This window comes from Equus caballus, chromosome 8 (genome assembly GCF_041296265.1).
Source record: "Equus caballus isolate H_3958 breed thoroughbred chromosome 8, TB-T2T, whole genome shotgun sequence".
Classification (NCBI taxonomy): Eukaryota; Metazoa; Chordata; class Mammalia; order Perissodactyla; family Equidae; genus Equus; species Equus caballus.
The window spans coordinates 8,618,252-8,636,741 of NC_091691.1; the positions used below are offsets into that span (position 1 = coordinate 8,618,252).

Consider the following 18,490-nt stretch of genomic DNA (forward strand, 5'->3'; position numbering starts at 1 on the left):
ACTCACTCTTCTTCTCTCCTTGGGTTGGGCGACCTGGAGTGGGGAATGGTTTAGGAAGGCCAGGCTTTGCCACTGACCTACTGTGCAGCTTTGGGCAAGTCAGACCTCTGTCAGGGCCTCAGTTGCTCATTTCTAAAACCAGGTGACAGTTCCAGACATACTCTGAGGTTCCAGCCAACCGCAATAATTGAAGTCATTTTAAATTTGGGTGTGGTGAGATATGCCCCGACCTGGAAATAAGCTGACCCTCAAGAGTTAAACTGTGAATAATTGGCATTCTGGCCACTGGGAAAACTCCTGCCCATCCTTCAAAACCCAGAGCGGGACCTACCTCCTCTGGAAAGCCTTCTATGATTATCCCCTCAGTCCCTCTCAAAGTTAAATGAGGAAATCAGAAAGATGGGCTGTTTCTCTAGGAGGAGAGGAATGCTCAGGGAGCAGAGCCCCAGGATGGAGGACTCGGCTGAGCCTCCAAAGCCCCATTCATAGGACAGACACTTGGACTCTGGGGAGCACCAGCTTCCCACTGAGGGCACTGCTAGGGGGTTGGGCTATATCCTCACAATCATAACTGTCCAGCTCCCTGACCCTGTGTGCCCCAGCCTCTCATGCACCTCTGGGCTGTGCTTTGGGGTCCCTGGGGCAGACAGCCATGGTCTGTCTGGGTCACAGTAAAGGGACATTCATGTCCTAAATCAGGGAGCATAGCAGGAGGGTGGCACAGAGTTAGCTCGGGCTCCTACGTCAGCTGGGGGCAAGTCCTGGCCTTGCTACGTCCCAGTTATGTGGCCTTGGGCTCGTCACAGAACCTCTGAACCTCACCTGGAACTGCCGTTGTCACACCCTTGTGGTGTTTAACGTGACTAGGAGTGGAAAATGCTGGTTATTATGGTCACTAGGTTGGTGTGTTTTCGACCCAGGCCTCCTGCAGGTCTAGTCACTGTGAGTCAGTCATGAGACGCTGTTCTGACATGACCAGATTTGGGACCCTTGGTCTCCCCTGGGCCCCACTCAGTGCCTGGCCGAGCAGAGCTGTCAGTGAACCTTTGTTGATGGACCCAAAAGAGCCAGCGCTTTAGAGGACAGACCTGGGGTGGACCCCTGGCCTTACCGCCACTATCCCTCCGAGCCTGAGGGAGTCATGCATGTGAGCCCTCTGAACCTCTGTCTCTTCATCTGTAAAATGTGCGCCCAACTAGCAGGCTTGTTGAAAGGATTGGAGGTGAGCAGCGTAAATCCCCCAGCCTCAGTGGGCCAGATGTGTGACAGCTGTTACTATCATCATCATTATTGATTAGAACCTTTAGCACCTGCTGTGTACTATGGGCCAGTGGGAGGGTTCCAGCTTCTTCTCTGCACCTTCCATTCCAGGCCCACAACCCGAGCTGGCTCCTGGGACCACTCTCCCAGGGTCATGGCCACAGAGAGAGGGCATGGGCCTTCCCTGGTGACCAGCACTTCCTTCCTGGGCTGTGGAGACAGAGTTAGCTGAAGGGGGGCAGGGTACAGATCCAAGGCCACAGGGACCTGAATGTGTCCCTTCTGGCTCCCGCCCCAATCCTCCTGAGAGAGGCGGTGGAGGACACCTGGAAAGGTGCTGAGAGCCTGGGATGTGGTCCTTGGTCCCTCCTCTGTGAGAGGGAAGGAGGTCTGGGAGATGGTCACTGATGTTTCTAGAACTTAGAGAAGCCAGGTGGCATGGTGGGAGGGGCTTTGGAAGCAGACCACACACATACCTTCCAACCTCCAGGCCTTTGCCCATGCGGGACTCTGTCAGGGTTGCCCTTCCCACCTTCTGGCACACTCGTGGGGACCTTCTATGACCCAGTGCGAGTGTCCCGTCTTCCAGGAAGGCTTCTGAGCCCCCGGCTCCTCATGCCCATCCTCTGGTGCTCCTGTACCCCATGGCCTTCATCTCTCCAGATCTGGAGGATGCCCTGCCACTCGACGGGCAGCTCCCTAAGGCAGGGACCTTGGGATCTGCTCTCTGGGGCCCCAGTACCTGCCCAGGCCTGGCGCTCAGTAGGTGCTCCCTACAGTTTTGCTGAAGGAAGGAGGCTTGGCTCTAACCTTAGCCTTCCTCCCTGCTTGGGCCTCAGCTTCCCCATCAGGTTGGACCTGATGTCTGAGGCCTGTGTGCACTGATGCCCTAGGACTGGGCTGTGAGATGTGGAGGCTGGAAGTGGGAGAAGGGTGGCTCCTGAGGCCTCTTAGCAGGTTGGTGAGAGATGGGGCTCAGCCTCAAGGGCAGCCAATCCCAGCCTCTCTCCAGGGCCAGGCTCGGACTCCAGTTTAATGGGGACCTCCTTGAGGACACAGGCACAGGGATGGGTACTGCCCACTTGGTGTCTAACCTCCCTCTGTGCCTCCCCAACCTAGCTTCAAGAAACTTCTTAAACTGGATCCTGCCAAATCCTCTGGCCTCAGCTCTTACCCCTCAGCAGCTTCATGGAACAATCCCTCTAGGCTCTCTCTGGCCTATTGGGTTTTGCCCATGCTTTTCCTTTGCCTGTTCACTCACCCCTGATCCTTGCCCTTCAGGTCTCCACTTAGATGACAGCTCCTCCTCCAGGAAGGCCTCGCTGAGTTGCCCTCCCCCACCCCCCAGCCTGGGTCAGAGGCACCTCTGTGCTCTCCTGGCTGCCTGGACTCACTCTGCTGTGGTTCCTCACCCTGGGTTTAATGGCCAGTTCCAGGGCTCCCCTCCCCCCTGCACCCTAAGCTCCATGAGAGCAGGACTGTGTCTGTCTTATGTGTTGAAGCCTGTGTCAGCAAGGTGCCTGGCACAGAGCAGGTGCTCATTCACTCAAGAACTAGTTACCGGAGCCTTCCCTATGCCAGGCACTGTCTGCTGGCTAGCAACAGGACTGAAGAATGAGTGTCTGCTGGCCTGGGTCCAGCACTGGGAGGTGTCTTCTGTGTCCCCAGGCCCTTCCCAGGCCCTTCCTGGAAGGGGCTGCCCCTGCCTGCCCACCCTGCCATTACCTGGCCAGATGATGGCTTCCAGCAAGGTGACCCGTCTGGCCAGGAGCTCCAGCTGAGCCTGCTGCTGCAGGAAGCTCTGTAAGCTAGGAGCCTGATGGGAGATCGAGAAGAGCAGACGGTGCAAGTCCGGCCTCCGAGGGCTGGGCCGGGGAGCCGAGGGTGGGGCGTAGGGGCCAGGCGCCAGCCAGCTTCAGCAGGAGCATGGGGTGTGAGTCTCTATTGAGACCTTGGTCTCCCCTTCTAAGTGGGGACAGGCCTTGCTTGGCTCCTCAAGTGAGTAGATGAGTGGAGAATTGGGGGTGAATGCCTGGGGTGAGGGTTTGGCTCTCTCAGGCCACTAAAGGGACCCGCAGGGCAGGTTAGGAGGACCAGAGGAGGAACTGAAACTGTAAGGGGGACACCTGGGGCCAGGAGGGCCTGCCCTGTGAGAGCCTCTGGGGGCTTATGGGGGAGGAGGGGTCAGAACTGGTGGGTGCTGTATTACTCAGAGTCCCCTGGGGCCTGAGCCTGGCTCTGTCACCCACAGTCCCCTGCTCTTTGGGAGTCTAGCTCCATGACCTATCCTTTTGTGGGCCTGGAGACTGGCTCTGTTACCACGATTTCTCTAGAGCTGAAGCCTGACTGGAGTCTGGATCCATTACCCGTAATCCTCCTGTGGGCCTGGGCTCTGACTTTATTACCCACGATCCCCTGCACTGTTGCAGTCTGGCTCTGTTACCCACAATCCCCTGCTGGTCTGGAGTTTGGCTCCATTGCCCATAATTTCTTCCAAGCATGAAATCTGTCACCTCTGCTTCCCCTGCAGGCCTGGAAACCACATTTCCCACAACGCCCAAAGGCCCAAGTCTGACCACAGGGGTGGGGCCCGGGTTTCTAGGGTCCCTCCTTCACCTGTGGAGTAGGGACCAGTCATTGAGGGATGGGTGGTCTTGGCCTCTCAGGTCCCCACCTGCTTGGGGCTGGTACCTTCTCCAGCCTCACGACTGGGCCCAGGCAGCTCGACCCTGGAGGGCCTGGGGAAGGCTGGCAGGCAGGGGCTGGGCTGTCTGTCCGTCTGTCTGTCTCTACTCACCATAGAGCCCAATCATTGTTTCCAAGATTAAAACCCTCTCAGCTAAAATCTTCAAAGCCTCGCGTAGTTGGTGCAACCCCTCCCCCTGCGGAGGAAAGAGACAGATGCAGCCGTGAAGGGGGCAGGGGAGGGGGCCCTGCAAAGCCTCTTGGTGGCCCATGCCCCACCCTCAACATGCACCTGCAGACCCACACCATCTGCCACAGCCCAGGGGCCACAGACAGCCAGGACAAGACCAGGAGAGGACAAGAGGGGGAAAGGCAGGCAGAAGCAGCCCCCTCAGGACGTCCTGATGGATCCCACCTGGCTGCTCTCTCCCCACACCCCTGCAAATTCCACTGCCCAGGGGTCGGGAAGATGCTAGTCCGCAGGGGCAGTGCTGCTGCCTCAGAGCCTGACACGGAACCTGCCACGGAGGTTGTCACAGAGCCCTGCCCCCCGCCCCCCCATCTCTGTTGCCTGAAACCAATGGTTCTCACATTACTGATGCGATGGCCCACCTGTACTCATTTACTTAATACTCTTTAAACTGACTCATTTTTTGCCTTCAATACTATGTTAGTCTTACCCTAATTAACTCCATCAGTGGGATCACGCTACTTAATATCCTTTCCATTCACGTCAAAATGAACATATATGAGTAGAATTAGAAAATGTTTGAGTGGCATCAACATTGGGAAGCTGGGCTTAAAAGGATGGCACAGCCAAGGCTCTGGCCCGGGGGCCTGCTCCCCAGTGCTGCTCACCTTGGGCTCACCCCTCCCTGGGCTCTGACTACTTCACGTCCATGTTCTGCACCTCCAGGAGCCCGGCCCTCAGCCCTGCCCTCTCTTCTCAGCTGCATCTCTGAGTCTCCAGGGCCCAGGTGCAGGGATGTGGCAGCAGCCCCACAAAGCCCCTCCCTCAGGTCTCCCTGCTCTGGGGCTCCCCACTCCCAACTGGTGCCAGCTGCTGCCCAGGGCTGACTGCCAGAGACCTCACCTTTGCTCTCCCAGTCTGTCTCTCCTTTCCTTCCCCAGCATAGGGTCCAGGATCTTGCCAAAACTCCATACTCCCTCACTCCTTCCTCTTTCCTAGTCCAGACTAAAGCCATTTCCGGAATGCAGATATCTTAATCCAACAAAGCACCAGGACAGCAAATAGACTTATTCCAGCCCTGACACATCTGAGAGTGCCTCTCGGCGTCCTTTTCTTGGTAAGATTAAAGGAAGGGAAGACGTATAATATGCATCTTGGTACACCTGGAATCCAACCCTTTAAGGTAGCTGTTCCCACAAAAAACATCTAACAACCGAGAGGACCCTCAACATGTCCGTAAGCCTGCTGCGGCTTTGCTGGGACGTCCGTTACCATGCAGCTCTCCTGTCCACTTCGCATGATTGCACGACCCTCAGGCCACTGACAGGCCATTACAGCCTAGGGGTCATGGAGTCACCATGGGTTGCACACCAGAGGAATCCCTCTTGAAGTCCTACAGGAGCAGGATCTAAAAGTGGATAACCTTCGAAAATTACGTTGAGCCACTCCCGGCAGGGACAGTGGGACCAGCTGCCATCATGAGGCTCCTATTGAGATGCAGTGAGAGGGCACCACATGCCTCGCAGTGCTCCTGCCTGGAGTATTCCACCTGCATCTCGTCATGAGGGAACAATCAGACAAATGTAGACGGTGGGACATTCACAAGACCAAGTCAAGAGAAAGACGAAAAGGGCAGGGGGCCTGTTCCAGATTAAAAAAGAGACTAGAGATGTGACAACCAAATGCACTGATGAATCTTGATTAAGTCTTGGATTAAAAAAAAAAATCTGCTCTAAAAGGCATTTTGGGGACATCTGGTAAAATTTATATACGTTATATATGAAATGGCCTCATTTCATGAACTCAATGTCATCTTTCTTAGGTGTGACAGTGATATTGTGGCTCTTTGGGAGAACGTCCATGTTTTTTCAAGATATACACTGATGTATCAGGGGAGATGTAGCCGAGGTTTGCAACTTCCTTTCAAATGGATTAGAGAAAACGGTCTGTAAATATTTAAAGAGAGAAAAATAGAGCAAATGTGGCAAAATAATCATAATTGCTCAGTTTAGAGGAAGAGTAGGAGGATATTCATTGTACCAACTTTTCTGCATATTTAAAAATTTTCAAAATAAAAATCTGGAGGAAAAAAATGTAAAAAAAAAGTTCTGATCTTTGGATCTCTTTCTAGATGGGTGGCCTGCTGTTTGAGCTAATGATGCCCCAGTCCCCTCCCGGTCAGGCCTGATGTAGGGCCTGCTGGACACTTCCACTCAGCTGTAAGAGAGACATCTCCCATTTCCCATGGACAGATCTCAGCGGGTCTGCTTCTCCTGGCTCTCTTACACTACTGGAAAAGTCTCCCTTAACTTCTCGCTCCCCCCCTGCCCCCAGCCAAACCAGCACTCAAGTGTCTCAGCTCCACGGAGAGCTGTCCATCCTCAGTGCCCCCCTCCAGGTTCCAGCCCCACAGTCTCTTGCCAGAACGACCACAACAGCCTCCTGCCTAGTCTCTCTCTTTCTGCATTTCCCATGTTGCCACCTTCTCCCATTCATTCTCCACAAGGAAATCAGAGCAATTTTTCACAAACAAAAATCTGACCACATCACTCCCCTGCTTATAAATATTTCAATGACTCCCCACTGCCCGCAGAACAAAGTTCAAACTCCTCGGTATGACCTCTGAAGTTCTGAGAGCCTCTTTGACCTCCCTTCCTGTCACATTCTGCCACTCCAAGTATTTGCAGCTCCTCGAATGCCCCAGGCTTACTCTTGTCCCAGGGCCTCTGCACGTGATGTTCCCTCTCCTCTGCCTGAACACCCTCTGCCTGGTTAATGCACCTTTCAGGCCTCAGCCTGGGTTTCCTCCTCCAGGAGGATGCTAAATCCTCCGCGGTCACAGCTGAGCTCCCCTTGGCTTGTTGCTGCTGTTTACTGGACTGTTTCCCTCACCCCACTGTGACCACCCTGAGAGCGGGACTGTGTCCAAATGGCACCTACGTCCACAGTGCCCAGCCAGGGGCCTGGCACCACCAAAGAGGCACTTGGGGAATGTTAGCTGGTTCCCCTGGTCCTGGGAGCCGAAAAGTCTGGGCTTCAGTTCCAGCTCTGCCAACAACTCGCTCTGTGGAATTGGGCCTCAGCTTTTCCTGTCTGTGTATGGGGTACGAGCTTTGGTCTAGACCGGCTAGCTCAGCCCAAACGCTCTCAGGCAGTGCCTGCAGTGCATCCCCATGAGCACTGGGTGTCACTGCTGAGCCGCAGCCAGGCCAGTGGCTCCGAAAGCTTTACTAAGTGGGGCGTGGTAGGTGGAGTGTGTATAGAAGCCCTCAGGGCCCTTCCCTATGCTGGACCTTATCCCCACCTGCCCCCAACAGAGCTGATCCCCCAGCCCTCAAAGCCTCATGCAGCCCCCAGCCCAGTGGGTCCCCTCCCAGGCAGGCAGCAAGCAGGGGCAGAAGGGCAGGTGGGTGAGGGGGAGGCAGGTGGATGGGCAGGGGCCCTGCTACCTCTTAGGGGGCCCCTCTCACATGTGGTCCTGAATTTGAGGCCTGGTATGGGATAGTTCAGGCACCTGCTCTCCTGCTGGGATCCCCCCATGCAGGGATGGGGCTGCCAAGCCTAATTCAGCCGTCACCTCTCCTCTCCCATCTCTCCTGGTCTGGGTGAAAAATGTGTTCCCAGACTAAGGGTCTCTGGGGGAGGCCAGCGAAGGTGCCTATGGGTAGCAGAGGGTTGGACTCACATGGATCTATCTGACCCCTAGCCCAGCTCATGTCCATACTGGCAGTAGGTTTAAGAGGCTCTGGAGCCACTGGGGGTGGGGGTAGGGGGAGTGGAGGCTAGGAGAGGCTTGACAGAGAGGTAGCAGGACCCCAGAAGTCATGGTAAGACACGGGGGAGGGTTCGTGCAGGGTAAGGGGCTCCCACGGCTGTATCCATCACTGACCCCACAATCAGGAGCAGAGAGGGCAGAGCAGGCACTGGGTGCTTCCCATGTCTTCATTAACTGGTGCCTGCTAGGAAGTAGGGCATCCCAGCCAGACTGCACCAGGGAGAGGGGTGGGGGTGGGGGGTGGGGCACAATACCAGCCTCCAAAAGAGCTTCCCAGTTGTCTCTCCTGTAGGAGTGTCTGCCCCCACCCCATCCACTTTCCAAATGTCTCCTATGTCAGTGATGGTTTCCAGGCCCCAGCACTGTGGGGCTTTTGGTCCTCCCCCCATGTGTCTCTTGGGTGGGTAGAGTTCTAGGCCCCGAAATTCATTCGCTGCAACTATCTCCAATAATTGTGTTTCTAGGACCCCACATGTGGTTTCTAGGTCTCTTTCCCCATTTATTCTATGTCTCCTGTGTATGTGACATTTTCTAGGCCTCCCCTCCCATTCTTCATGGGCTTCCTTTGTGTATAGTGGTATCTAGACACCCTCATCTCATTTTCTATGGTTCTCCCATGCATATGACAGTTTCTAGGCCTCTCCTCCCACTCTTCATGAGTCTTCTATGTATGTGATGATGTCTAGAATGTCATGTTAATTATAGGCCTTTTGGGTATAGTGGTGTCTATCCAGGTCCCCTGACCTCATTTACCATATACAATGTGTACGTGATGGTTTCCAGGCCTCCCTTCCCATGCTTCATGGATTTCCTATGTGTATGGTGGTGTCTAGGTCTCCTATCCCTTTTATCAAGGGTCTCCTCTGTACCTCAGTGTTTCCAGACCTCCCTTCTTATGCTTCCTGGCTTTCCTAAGGCTCCCTGTCCTGTTCTTCTGTGTAGAGATTATGCTCATGCTTCCCTTTCTTCTGCAGACAGGGGAGCAGAAGCCAAAGCCCTTGCTGGGAGGGGGCGATGGAGGCAGGGGATGCAGTCTGGACTGGGTCAGCCCCAACCACCCAGGAGGAACAGGCAGGGTCACCCTGGCCTGAAAAGGCCACAGAGGGAAGGCGGAGACAGGGACAAAGACAGAGACAGAGAGCAAGGGGTCTGCTGACAAGGCTGGCCCTGCCCAGCTGGGAGGGACAGGATGGAGGAGGCAGCTAGGGCTGAGATCTATCAAGGCTCCTCCCTGGGAGACCAGGTTGCAATGGAGACTTGGATGGGGTGCTCCCACTCCAAAATAATCTCCTGAGTGCCCAGGGCAGGAGGGGGCAGCAGGAGGTCAGTGCTGGGTTGGAGCTTACCCAGTGGCTCTTCTCACCAGGGTCTCCTTTGGGGCCAGGTTCTCCCTGCAAGGAGAGATAGAGGAAGAAGCAATGAGAAAGGGAAGGAGAGAGAGGAGAGGGAAGGAAGGAAAGAAAAAGAAAGACACGCACACAAACATTGAGAGACGCTGAGAGATTGAGAGACAGAGACAGAGTAGCTTGCATTGGACTAACACTATCTAGTGTTAATGCAAAAAACAACTGAAGGCAATAAAAAATGATAAAGAGCAGCCAGAAACTGGAGGATAGTTGACCTTTGAAAGAAGGGAACTGCATTGGGTAAAATTGGCTGAGGGGGCTGGCACACTCCAGCCCCCTCAGCCTGGCAAATGACTCAAGCAGAAAGCTGTAGTCTTATTGGCCTGAGAAGTCAGAGGTTGCAATCGAGACTGCCAAAGAAGGAGGAAATTGAGGGGAAACAGTAGAAAGCAGGGTGCCACAGCAAGAGAGTGAAATCGGCATAAATACTCCCCTCTAATCCTTGGATGGTCCGTGAACTGCCCATCCTAAAGTCACAAAGTTGAGTCTGATCCACACCCTAGACCAAAAATCAACACTCTTCAGAGGAAGATAACAGAATCCAGATTCTGTGCACTATATTATCTATATTTTCCAGTATGCAATAAAAAATTATTAGACATGTGAAGAAACAGGAAAATGTGACCCATACTCAGGAGAAAAATCAGTCAGTAGAAACAGATCCATGGCCAACCCAGATGTTGGAATCAGCAGACACGGAGTTCAAAATATCTATGATAAATATATCAAAGAATATAGTAGAATTTATATGATGGATGATAAGATGGAGAGTTTCAGGAGAGATGTGAAAACTGTAAAAAAGAATCAAATGGAAATTCTGGAAATGAAAATGATAATGCTTGAAATAAAAATTGAGTAGTTGGAATTAACAGAAGATTGGCCTTAATAGAAGAAAGAACCAACTAACTTAAAGACAGGTCAATGCAATAATTCAAACTGACACACATAGAAGAAAGATTTTTTAAAAAATTAACAGAGCCTCAAAGACGTGAGAGAGTATTAGGTGTAAGTAGAATTCCAGAGGGACAGAAGAGAACAACAGGAACAGAAAAAAAATGTTTGAAGAAATATCAACTGAATTTTTTCCAAATTTGATTTAAAAACAAAACAAGACACATTTCTGGTTTCTGGTTTAGTATATAAAGAGCTTGGAAGTCACCATTCTGTCCTAACAACAAGTAAAAACCTGAGCAAACTGAAAACTCAACAACTCTTCTTAGAGCCATCAAAGAAGTGAGGTCACAGGGCAAAACACTGCCCCCAAAATTGTAGAGACAGATAGGCAGATCACAATTTACCGGAGCAGAAACCTCCCTGGGAACCAGTCCCAGGCTAGGAGAACATAAACATAACTGACAACGTGCTGGAAGCTCAGTGTAGACAACTCTGAGAGTTAAAAATTCCAGGGGGACCCAGTCTTTGGGGGGGTTCCCACACTTTTGTGAGTTTTACCTCCAGGAGCTCTATCAGGTCCTCAATGTCAGAGAAAAATCTCCTTGTGTTTTTGGCAGGGGGACAGGCAAAAGGAACCATCTTGAAATATGCCAGATCATTCTGTTCTTCTTAACAAGGCCTGCCCTCAGAAGAAACTATTTATAACCACAGCCTAACCTACTGGAGTCTTATCAGAGCCTAATCGACCTGGGGGTAGGGAAATACTCGAGTCCAGCCCCCTTTAGCCAACCTGTCCCACCTAAGGAGGAAAACAAAACAAAATAAAACCGAGAAATGCTGGTGAAATTCAGAGTCCAGCGTCCAGGGTAACAGGAAGATAGAATGCTTCTTCTCTCCCCACACCTCACAGCTACATTACTAAAGGCCTATTTACTGCAGTTCCTTTCACCCAGGACATCATGTCTACCTTTCAACCAAAAATTACAAGGCATACATAAAGGCAAAAAACATGGTTTTAAGAGATTGAACAAATATCAGAACCAGAGTCAGACATGGCATGAATGTTGGAATTATCAGATGAGGAATTTTTTAAAAAGCTATTATTAATATGCTAAGGGCTTTAATGGAAAAAACGACCAACATGCAAGAACAGATGGATAGCGTAAGCAGAGAGATGGAAACTTTAAGAAGGAATCAAAAAGAAATGCTAGAATTCAGTTGAAGGTCCTCTTCACAGGGTCAATTAGCTCAGGGCAATCACATTTTCCCCAGGCCTCTTAAGAACTACTCCAACTCTAGCAAAAGGCCTTATTTCTGTTATTAGGAGCCATGGTCCAGAAACACAAACCCAACAGGATTTCAGCCATTTATTTACCAGATCATCCTCTCCTTGAAGTTCTACCTAGAGCAGGAAAAAACAATAAAAACACTACCTGCAGTCACAAGTCCTTCAGTTTCCTGGCCAAGATTTCATACTCCCTTAAAGAAACCTTTCAAGGAAGAAGTGACAGGGGAGGGGCACATGGGGGACTTCAAAACTACTGATAAGGTTCTATTTCTTAAGCTTGTTGGGCACACAGGCATATGATTTAATATTATTTAGACTTTTCAGGTTAAAAGATATTTTGCATGTATATTTCAAAAAGAGAGAAAGAAATGCTAGAGATGAAAAAAATTGTAACAGAATGAAGAATGCCTTTTCAGGGTTCATTAGTAGACTGGACATGGCTGAGGAAAGAATCTCTGAGCTTGATAATATGACAATAGGCACTTCCAAAACTGAAAAGCAAAGAGAAAAAAGATTGAACAAAGCAAAACAGAATAGCCAAGAACTGTAGGACGACTAGAAAAGGTATAACATACGTGTAATGGGAAGACCAGAAGGAGAAGAAAGAAACAGAAGCAATATTTGAAGCAATGATGACTGAGAATTTCCCCAAACTAACGTCAGACACCAACCCACAGATCCAGGAAGCTCAGAGACCACCAAGCAGGATAAATACCAAAGAAACTACACCTAGACATATCATATTCAAACTTCAGAAAATCAAAGATAAAGAAGAATTCTGAAGGAAGTTGGAGGAAAAAACACCTTACTTACAAGAACAAAGATAAGAATCACATTCAACTTCTCCTCAGAAACCATTAGAGAAGATGAGAGTGGGGTGAAATTTTTTAAGTGTTGAGAGAATAAAACCAGAAACCTAGAATTGTGTACCCTGTGAAATTATCCTTCAAAAGAGAAGTAGAAAGAAAGACTTTCTCAGACAAACAAAAGTTGAGGGAATTTGTTGCCAGTAGACCTGCCTTGCAAGAAATGTTAAAAGAAGTTCTTCAGAGAGAAGAGAATGATATAGGTCAGAACCCTGGATCTACATAAAGAAAGGAAGAGCATCAGAGAAGGAATAAATGAAAGTAAAATAAAACCTTTTATTTTTCTTATTCTTAATTGATCCAACAGATAACAGTTTATTCAAAATAATAATACCAAAAATGTATTAGATCATATACATATATATACACACGTATATATACTCTTACATATGCTTGTGTATGAATGACAGCAATGACACAAAGAATGGGAAGGAAGAACTGGGAATATTTTGTTATTGTAAGGCACCTGCAACAACCATGCACCAGTATAGTGTTATTTGAAAGTAGACTTGGATTAGCTGTAATTCTATATTGTAAACACTAGAGAAATCAATAAAATAAGTAAAAAAGGAAGTATAACTGACATAGCTAAGAAAGGAGAGAAAACAGAATCATATGAAATGATCAATTAAAACCAAAAAAGACAGAAAAAGTGTGGAAGGTGAAAAGAGGAACAAAGAACAGGGAAACAAATAGAAAACAGTAACAAATATGGTAGATATTAATCTAACTATATCAATAATTACTTTAAACATCAATGGTTGAAATACATCAATTAAAAGACAGGGTTATCAGAGTGGATAAAAAAAACAAGACCCAACTATATGTTGTCTACAAAAAACTCACTTTAAATGTAAAGACACATATAGATTAAAAGCAAATGGATGGAAAAGGATATACCATGCTAACAGTAATCAAAAGAAAGTGGGAGTAGTTATATTAATTTCAGACAGAGCAGACTTCAGGGCAAAGAAAGATATCAGGAATAAAGACAGACAATACATAATGACAAAGTGATCAATACTCCATGAAGGCATAACAATCCTTAACATGTATGCGCCTAACAACAGAGCATCAAAATACATGTGGCCAAAGCTGGTAGAACTGCAAGGAGAAATACATGAATCCACTATCTATTATAGTTGGAGACTTTACACCTTCTGTCAGAAATGGACAGATCCAGCATGCAGAAAATCAATAAGGACACAGTTGAACTCAACAATATCATCAAGCAACTAGATATAGTTGACATCTGCAGAGCGCTTCATCCAACAACAGCAGATTACACATTCTTCTGAAGCTTACATGGAACATTCACCAATACAGACACATTCTGGGCCATAAAATATACGTCAACAAATTCAAAAGAATAGAAATCATACAGTGTATGTTCTCAGACCACAGTAGAATTAAACTAGAAATCAATAAAAGAAAGATAATTGGAAAATCCCCAAATACTTGGAGATTAAACAATACACTTCTAAATAACACATGGATCAAAGAACTCTCAAGAGAAATTTAAAAATATTTTGAATTAAATGAAAATAAAGTGAGGTGCAGTAAAAGCAGTGCTTAGAGAGAAATTTATAGCACTGAATGCTAATATTAGACAGGAAGGAAAATCTAAAATCAATAATTTAAACTTCCACCTTAGGAAAGTAGAAAAAGAAGAGCAAATTAAATCCAAAGACAGCAAAAGAAAAGAAATAATGAAAATCAGAGCAGAGATCAATTAAATTGAAAATAGGGAATCGAAGAGAAAATCAACAAAACCAAAAGCCAGTTCTTTGAAAATATCAATAAAATTGATAAGCCCATACCCAGGAAAATTAACAAAAAAAGAGGAAAGACACAAATTACTAATATCAGAAATGAAAGAAGGAACATCACTACAGATTCCCTGGAGATTAAAAGGGCAATAAAGGAATATTATGAAAACTCTGCCCATAAATTTGATAACATAGATGAAATACACCAGTTCCTTGAAAGATACAATCTTTCAAAACTCACACAAGAAGAAATAGACAATCTGAATATGCCTATACCTATTAAAGAAATTGGATCGATAGTAACATTTCAAAACAGAGAACACCAGATCCAGAACTGCTGAATTCTACCACACCTTTAAGGAAAAAATTACGCCAATTCTCTACAATCTCTTTCACAAGATAGAAGCAGAGAGAATATTTTCCAATTCATTCTATGAAGCCAATATTCCCCTAATACCGAAACTAGACAAAGACATTATAAGAAAAGAAAACTATCAACTAATATCTGTCATGAACGTAGATGCAAAAATTTTCAGCAAAATATTAGCAAATTGAATCCAACGATGTATAAAAAGAGTTATACACCATAATCAAGTGAGATTTATTGAAGGTATGCAAGTCTGGTTCAACATTTGAAAATCAATTAATGTAATTTGTCACATCAACAGACTAAAGGAGAAAAATCACAAGATCATTTTTAATAGATGTAGAAAAAGCATTTGACAAAATCCAACAGCCATTCATGATAAAAGCTCGGCAAACCAGGATAGAGGGGAACTTCCTTAACTTGATAAAGAATATCTACAAAAAACACTTCTAACATCTTACTTAATGGTGAGAAACTCAAAGCTTTCCTGCTAAAATCAGGAACAAAATAAGCATGTCCCCTCTCACCAAGGCTTTTCAACATCATACTGGAAGTCTTAGCTGATGACTAAGACAAGAAAAGGAAACAAAAAATAGACAGATTGGGAAGGAAGAAATAAAATTATCTTTGTTTGCAGATGACAGGGTATTCTACATAGCAAATCTCAAAGAATTGACAAAGAAATTCTTGGAACTAATAAGTAATTATAGCAAGATTGAAGGATACAATGTCAATCACTTTCCTATACACCATCAACGAACAAGTGGAATTTGAAACTAAAAACACATTGTCATTGACATTGGCACCCCCAAAAGTGAAATACTTAGGTATAAACCTAACAAAATATGTACAAGATCTATATAAAACTCTGATGAAAGAGATCAAAGAAGAAGAAAATAGAGAGAGATTCTGTGTTCATGGATAGGAAGACTCAATATTGTCAAGATGGCAGTTTTCCCTAACTTGATCTATAGATTCAATGCAATCCTAATCAAAATCCTATCAAGTTATTTTGTGGATATTGACAAACTAATTATAAAGTTTATATGGAAGAAGATCCAGAATAGCCAACCCAATATTGAAGAAGAACAAAGTCAGAGGACTGACACTATTCAACTACAAGACTCACTGTACAGCTACAGTAATCAAGACAGCGTGGGATTGGTGAAGGAATAGACAAACAGATCAACGGAACAGACAGAGAGCCCAGATATAGGCCCACACAAATACAGTCAGCTGGTTTTTGACAAATGAGCAAAGGTAATACAACGGAGCAAAGACAGTGTTTTCCACAAATGGTTCTGGAACAAGTGGACACCTACATGCAAAAAACGAATCTGGACACAGACTTTACACCCTTCACAAAAGTTAAATCAAAATGGATAACAGACCTAAATGTAAAGTGAAAAACTATAAAACTCCTAGAAGATAACACAGGAGAAAACCTAGATGATCTTGTTTATGGCAAGGCCTTTTGTAGATACAACACCAAAAGCATGATCTGTGGAAAAAATCATTGATAAGCCAGACTTCACAAAAATTAAAAACTTCTGCCCTGCGAAAGAGAATGTCAAAGGAAGGAGAAGACAAGTCACAGACTGGGAGAAAATATTTGCAAAGACACATCTGATAAAGAAGTATTATCCAAAATTACAAAGAACTTTAAAACTCAACAATAAGAAAACAAACAACCCAATTAGGAAAGCATTTGCACAGCAAGGGAAACCATCAACAAAATGAAAAGGCAACCTATGGAATGGGAGAAAATATTTGCAAACGACTTATCTAATAAAGGGTTAATATCCAAAATGTATAAGGAACTCATACAACTCAGTAACAAAAAAAACCAAATAACCCAATTAAAAAATGGGCAAAGGACCTAAATAGATATTTTTCCAAAGAAGACATACAAATGGTCAATAGGTATATGAAAAGATGCTCAACATTACTAATCATCAGGGAATACAAACCAAAGCCGCAGTGAGAAATCATCTTACACCTGTTAGGATGTCTGTTATTAAAAAGACAAGAGACGGGCCGGCCCGGTGGCACAGCAGCTAAATTTGCACATTCCACTTCAGCGGCCTGGGGTTCACTGGTTTGGATCCCAGGTGCAGACCTATGCACCACTTGTCAAGCCATGCTGTGGCAGGCGTCCTACATATAAAGTAAAGAAGACGAGCATGGATGTTAGCTCAGGGCCAGTCTTCCTCAGCAAAAAAGAGGAGGACTGGCAGCAGATGTTAGTTCAGGGCCAATCTTCTTCTTCAAAAAAAAAAAAAAGACAAGAGATAAATGCTGGTGAGGATGTGGAGGAAAGAGAACCCTTGTACAGTGTTGCTGGGAATGTAAATTGGAAAACAGTACAGAGATTCCTCTAGAAATTAAAAATAGAAATACCGTATGATCCAGCAATCCCACTTCTGGGTATATATCCAAAGGAAAAGAAATCATTATCCTGAAGAGATATCTGTACTCCCATGTTCATTGCAGCATTATTTACAACAGCCAAGAATGGAAACAACCAAAGTGTCTGTCAGTGGATAAATGGATCAAGAAAATAAGTAAAACAGATACCGCATGGAATCACTTACACGTGGAATCTAAAAACAAAAGTTGAACTCATAGAAACAGAAAGTAGAATGGTGGTTTCCAGGAGCTACAGGGGTGAAGAAATGGGGGAAAGGTTGGTAAAAGGGAAAAACTCAGTTATAAGATGACTAAGGTCTGGGGGCTGACCCTGCGGCCAAACGGTTAAGTTTGCACTTCTGCTTCGGTGGCCTGGGGTTCGCAGGTTCAGATCCTGGGCACAGACCTATTCACCACTCATCAAGCCATGCTGTGGAGGCATCCCACATAGAAGAACTAGGATGACCTACAACTATGTACTTGTGCTTTGGAGAGAAGAGAAAGAACAAACAAAGAAAAACATGACTAAGTTCTGGGGATTGAATATATAATGGTAACTATAGCTGATAATACTGTACTGTACAATTGAAATTTGCTAAGAGAGTAGAATTTTAAGTGTTCTCACCACACACACAAACACACAAGGTAACTATGTGAGGTGATGGACATGTTAATTAACTTGATTGTGGGACTCCTTTCACAATGTATAGGTCTAACAACTCATCATGTTGTACACTTTAAAAAAATTACGATTTGTCAATTATATGTCAGTAAAGCGAAGGGGAGAAAAGGGCAAAGGACCTGAACAGACACCTCACCAAAGAAGATATACAGATGGCAAGGAAGCAAATAAAAAGGTGTTCAACATCATATGTCATTAGGGAATTGCAAATTAAAATGGGATACCACTACACAACTATTGGAATAGCTGAAACTGAAAACATTGATGACAGCAAATGCTGGTGAGGATGTGGAGCAATAGGAACTCTCATTCATGGCTGGTGAGAACATAAATAATGTACCACTTTGGAAGACAGTTTGGCAGTTTCTTACAACACTAAATATACTCTTACCACACGATCCAGCAATCGTAATCATTAGCATTTACCCAAATGAACTGAAAACTTACATCCACACAAAAACGTGCACATGTATGTTTATAGTAGCTTTATTCATGATTGCCAAAACTTGGAAGCAACCAAGATGTCTTTTACTGGGTGAATGGATAAATAAACTGTGGTACATACTATGGAATATTATTCATAGATAAAAAGAAATGAGCTAGCAAGCCATGAAAAGACATGGAGGAAACTTAAATGCACGTTACTAAGTGAAAGAAGCCAATCTGAGGAGCCTACATACTGTGTGATACCAATTATATGACATTCTGGAAAAAGCAAAACTATGGAGACAGTAAAAAGATTAGTGGTTGCCAAGATTTAAAGGGGAAGGAGGGACGAATAGGCAGAGGACAGAAGATTTTTAGGGCAGTGAGATTATTCTGTATGATGCTACGATGATGGATACACATCATTATACACTTGTCAACACCCATAGGATGTATAACGCCAAGAGTAAACT

The 18,490-nt window shown here is 46.0% G+C and overlaps 1 protein-coding gene across 30 annotated transcripts in view; it reads right to left on the bottom strand.

The window, feature by feature from the left end:
• EMID1 (EMI domain containing 1) overlaps positions 1-18,490 on the bottom strand; it is a 49,607-nt gene that overhangs the window by 1,246 nt on the left and 29,871 nt on the right. For 10 of the 30 annotated variants that reach the window (XM_070219820.1, XM_070219815.1, XM_070219818.1 and 7 more), the window contains 2 exons: positions 9,257-9,301; positions 2,986-3,076 (listed from right to left, as the gene is read on the bottom strand). In XM_070219820.1, coding sequence (XP_070075921.1) covers positions 2,986-3,076; positions 9,257-9,301 — 136 coding nt within the window. Of the gene's footprint in view, positions 1-2,985; positions 3,077-4,057; positions 4,143-9,256; positions 9,302-9,610; positions 9,816-18,490 lie in introns of those variants that run through there. The other 20 variants (XM_070219817.1, XM_070219825.1, XM_070219824.1 and 17 more) reach the window with 5 other exon arrangements.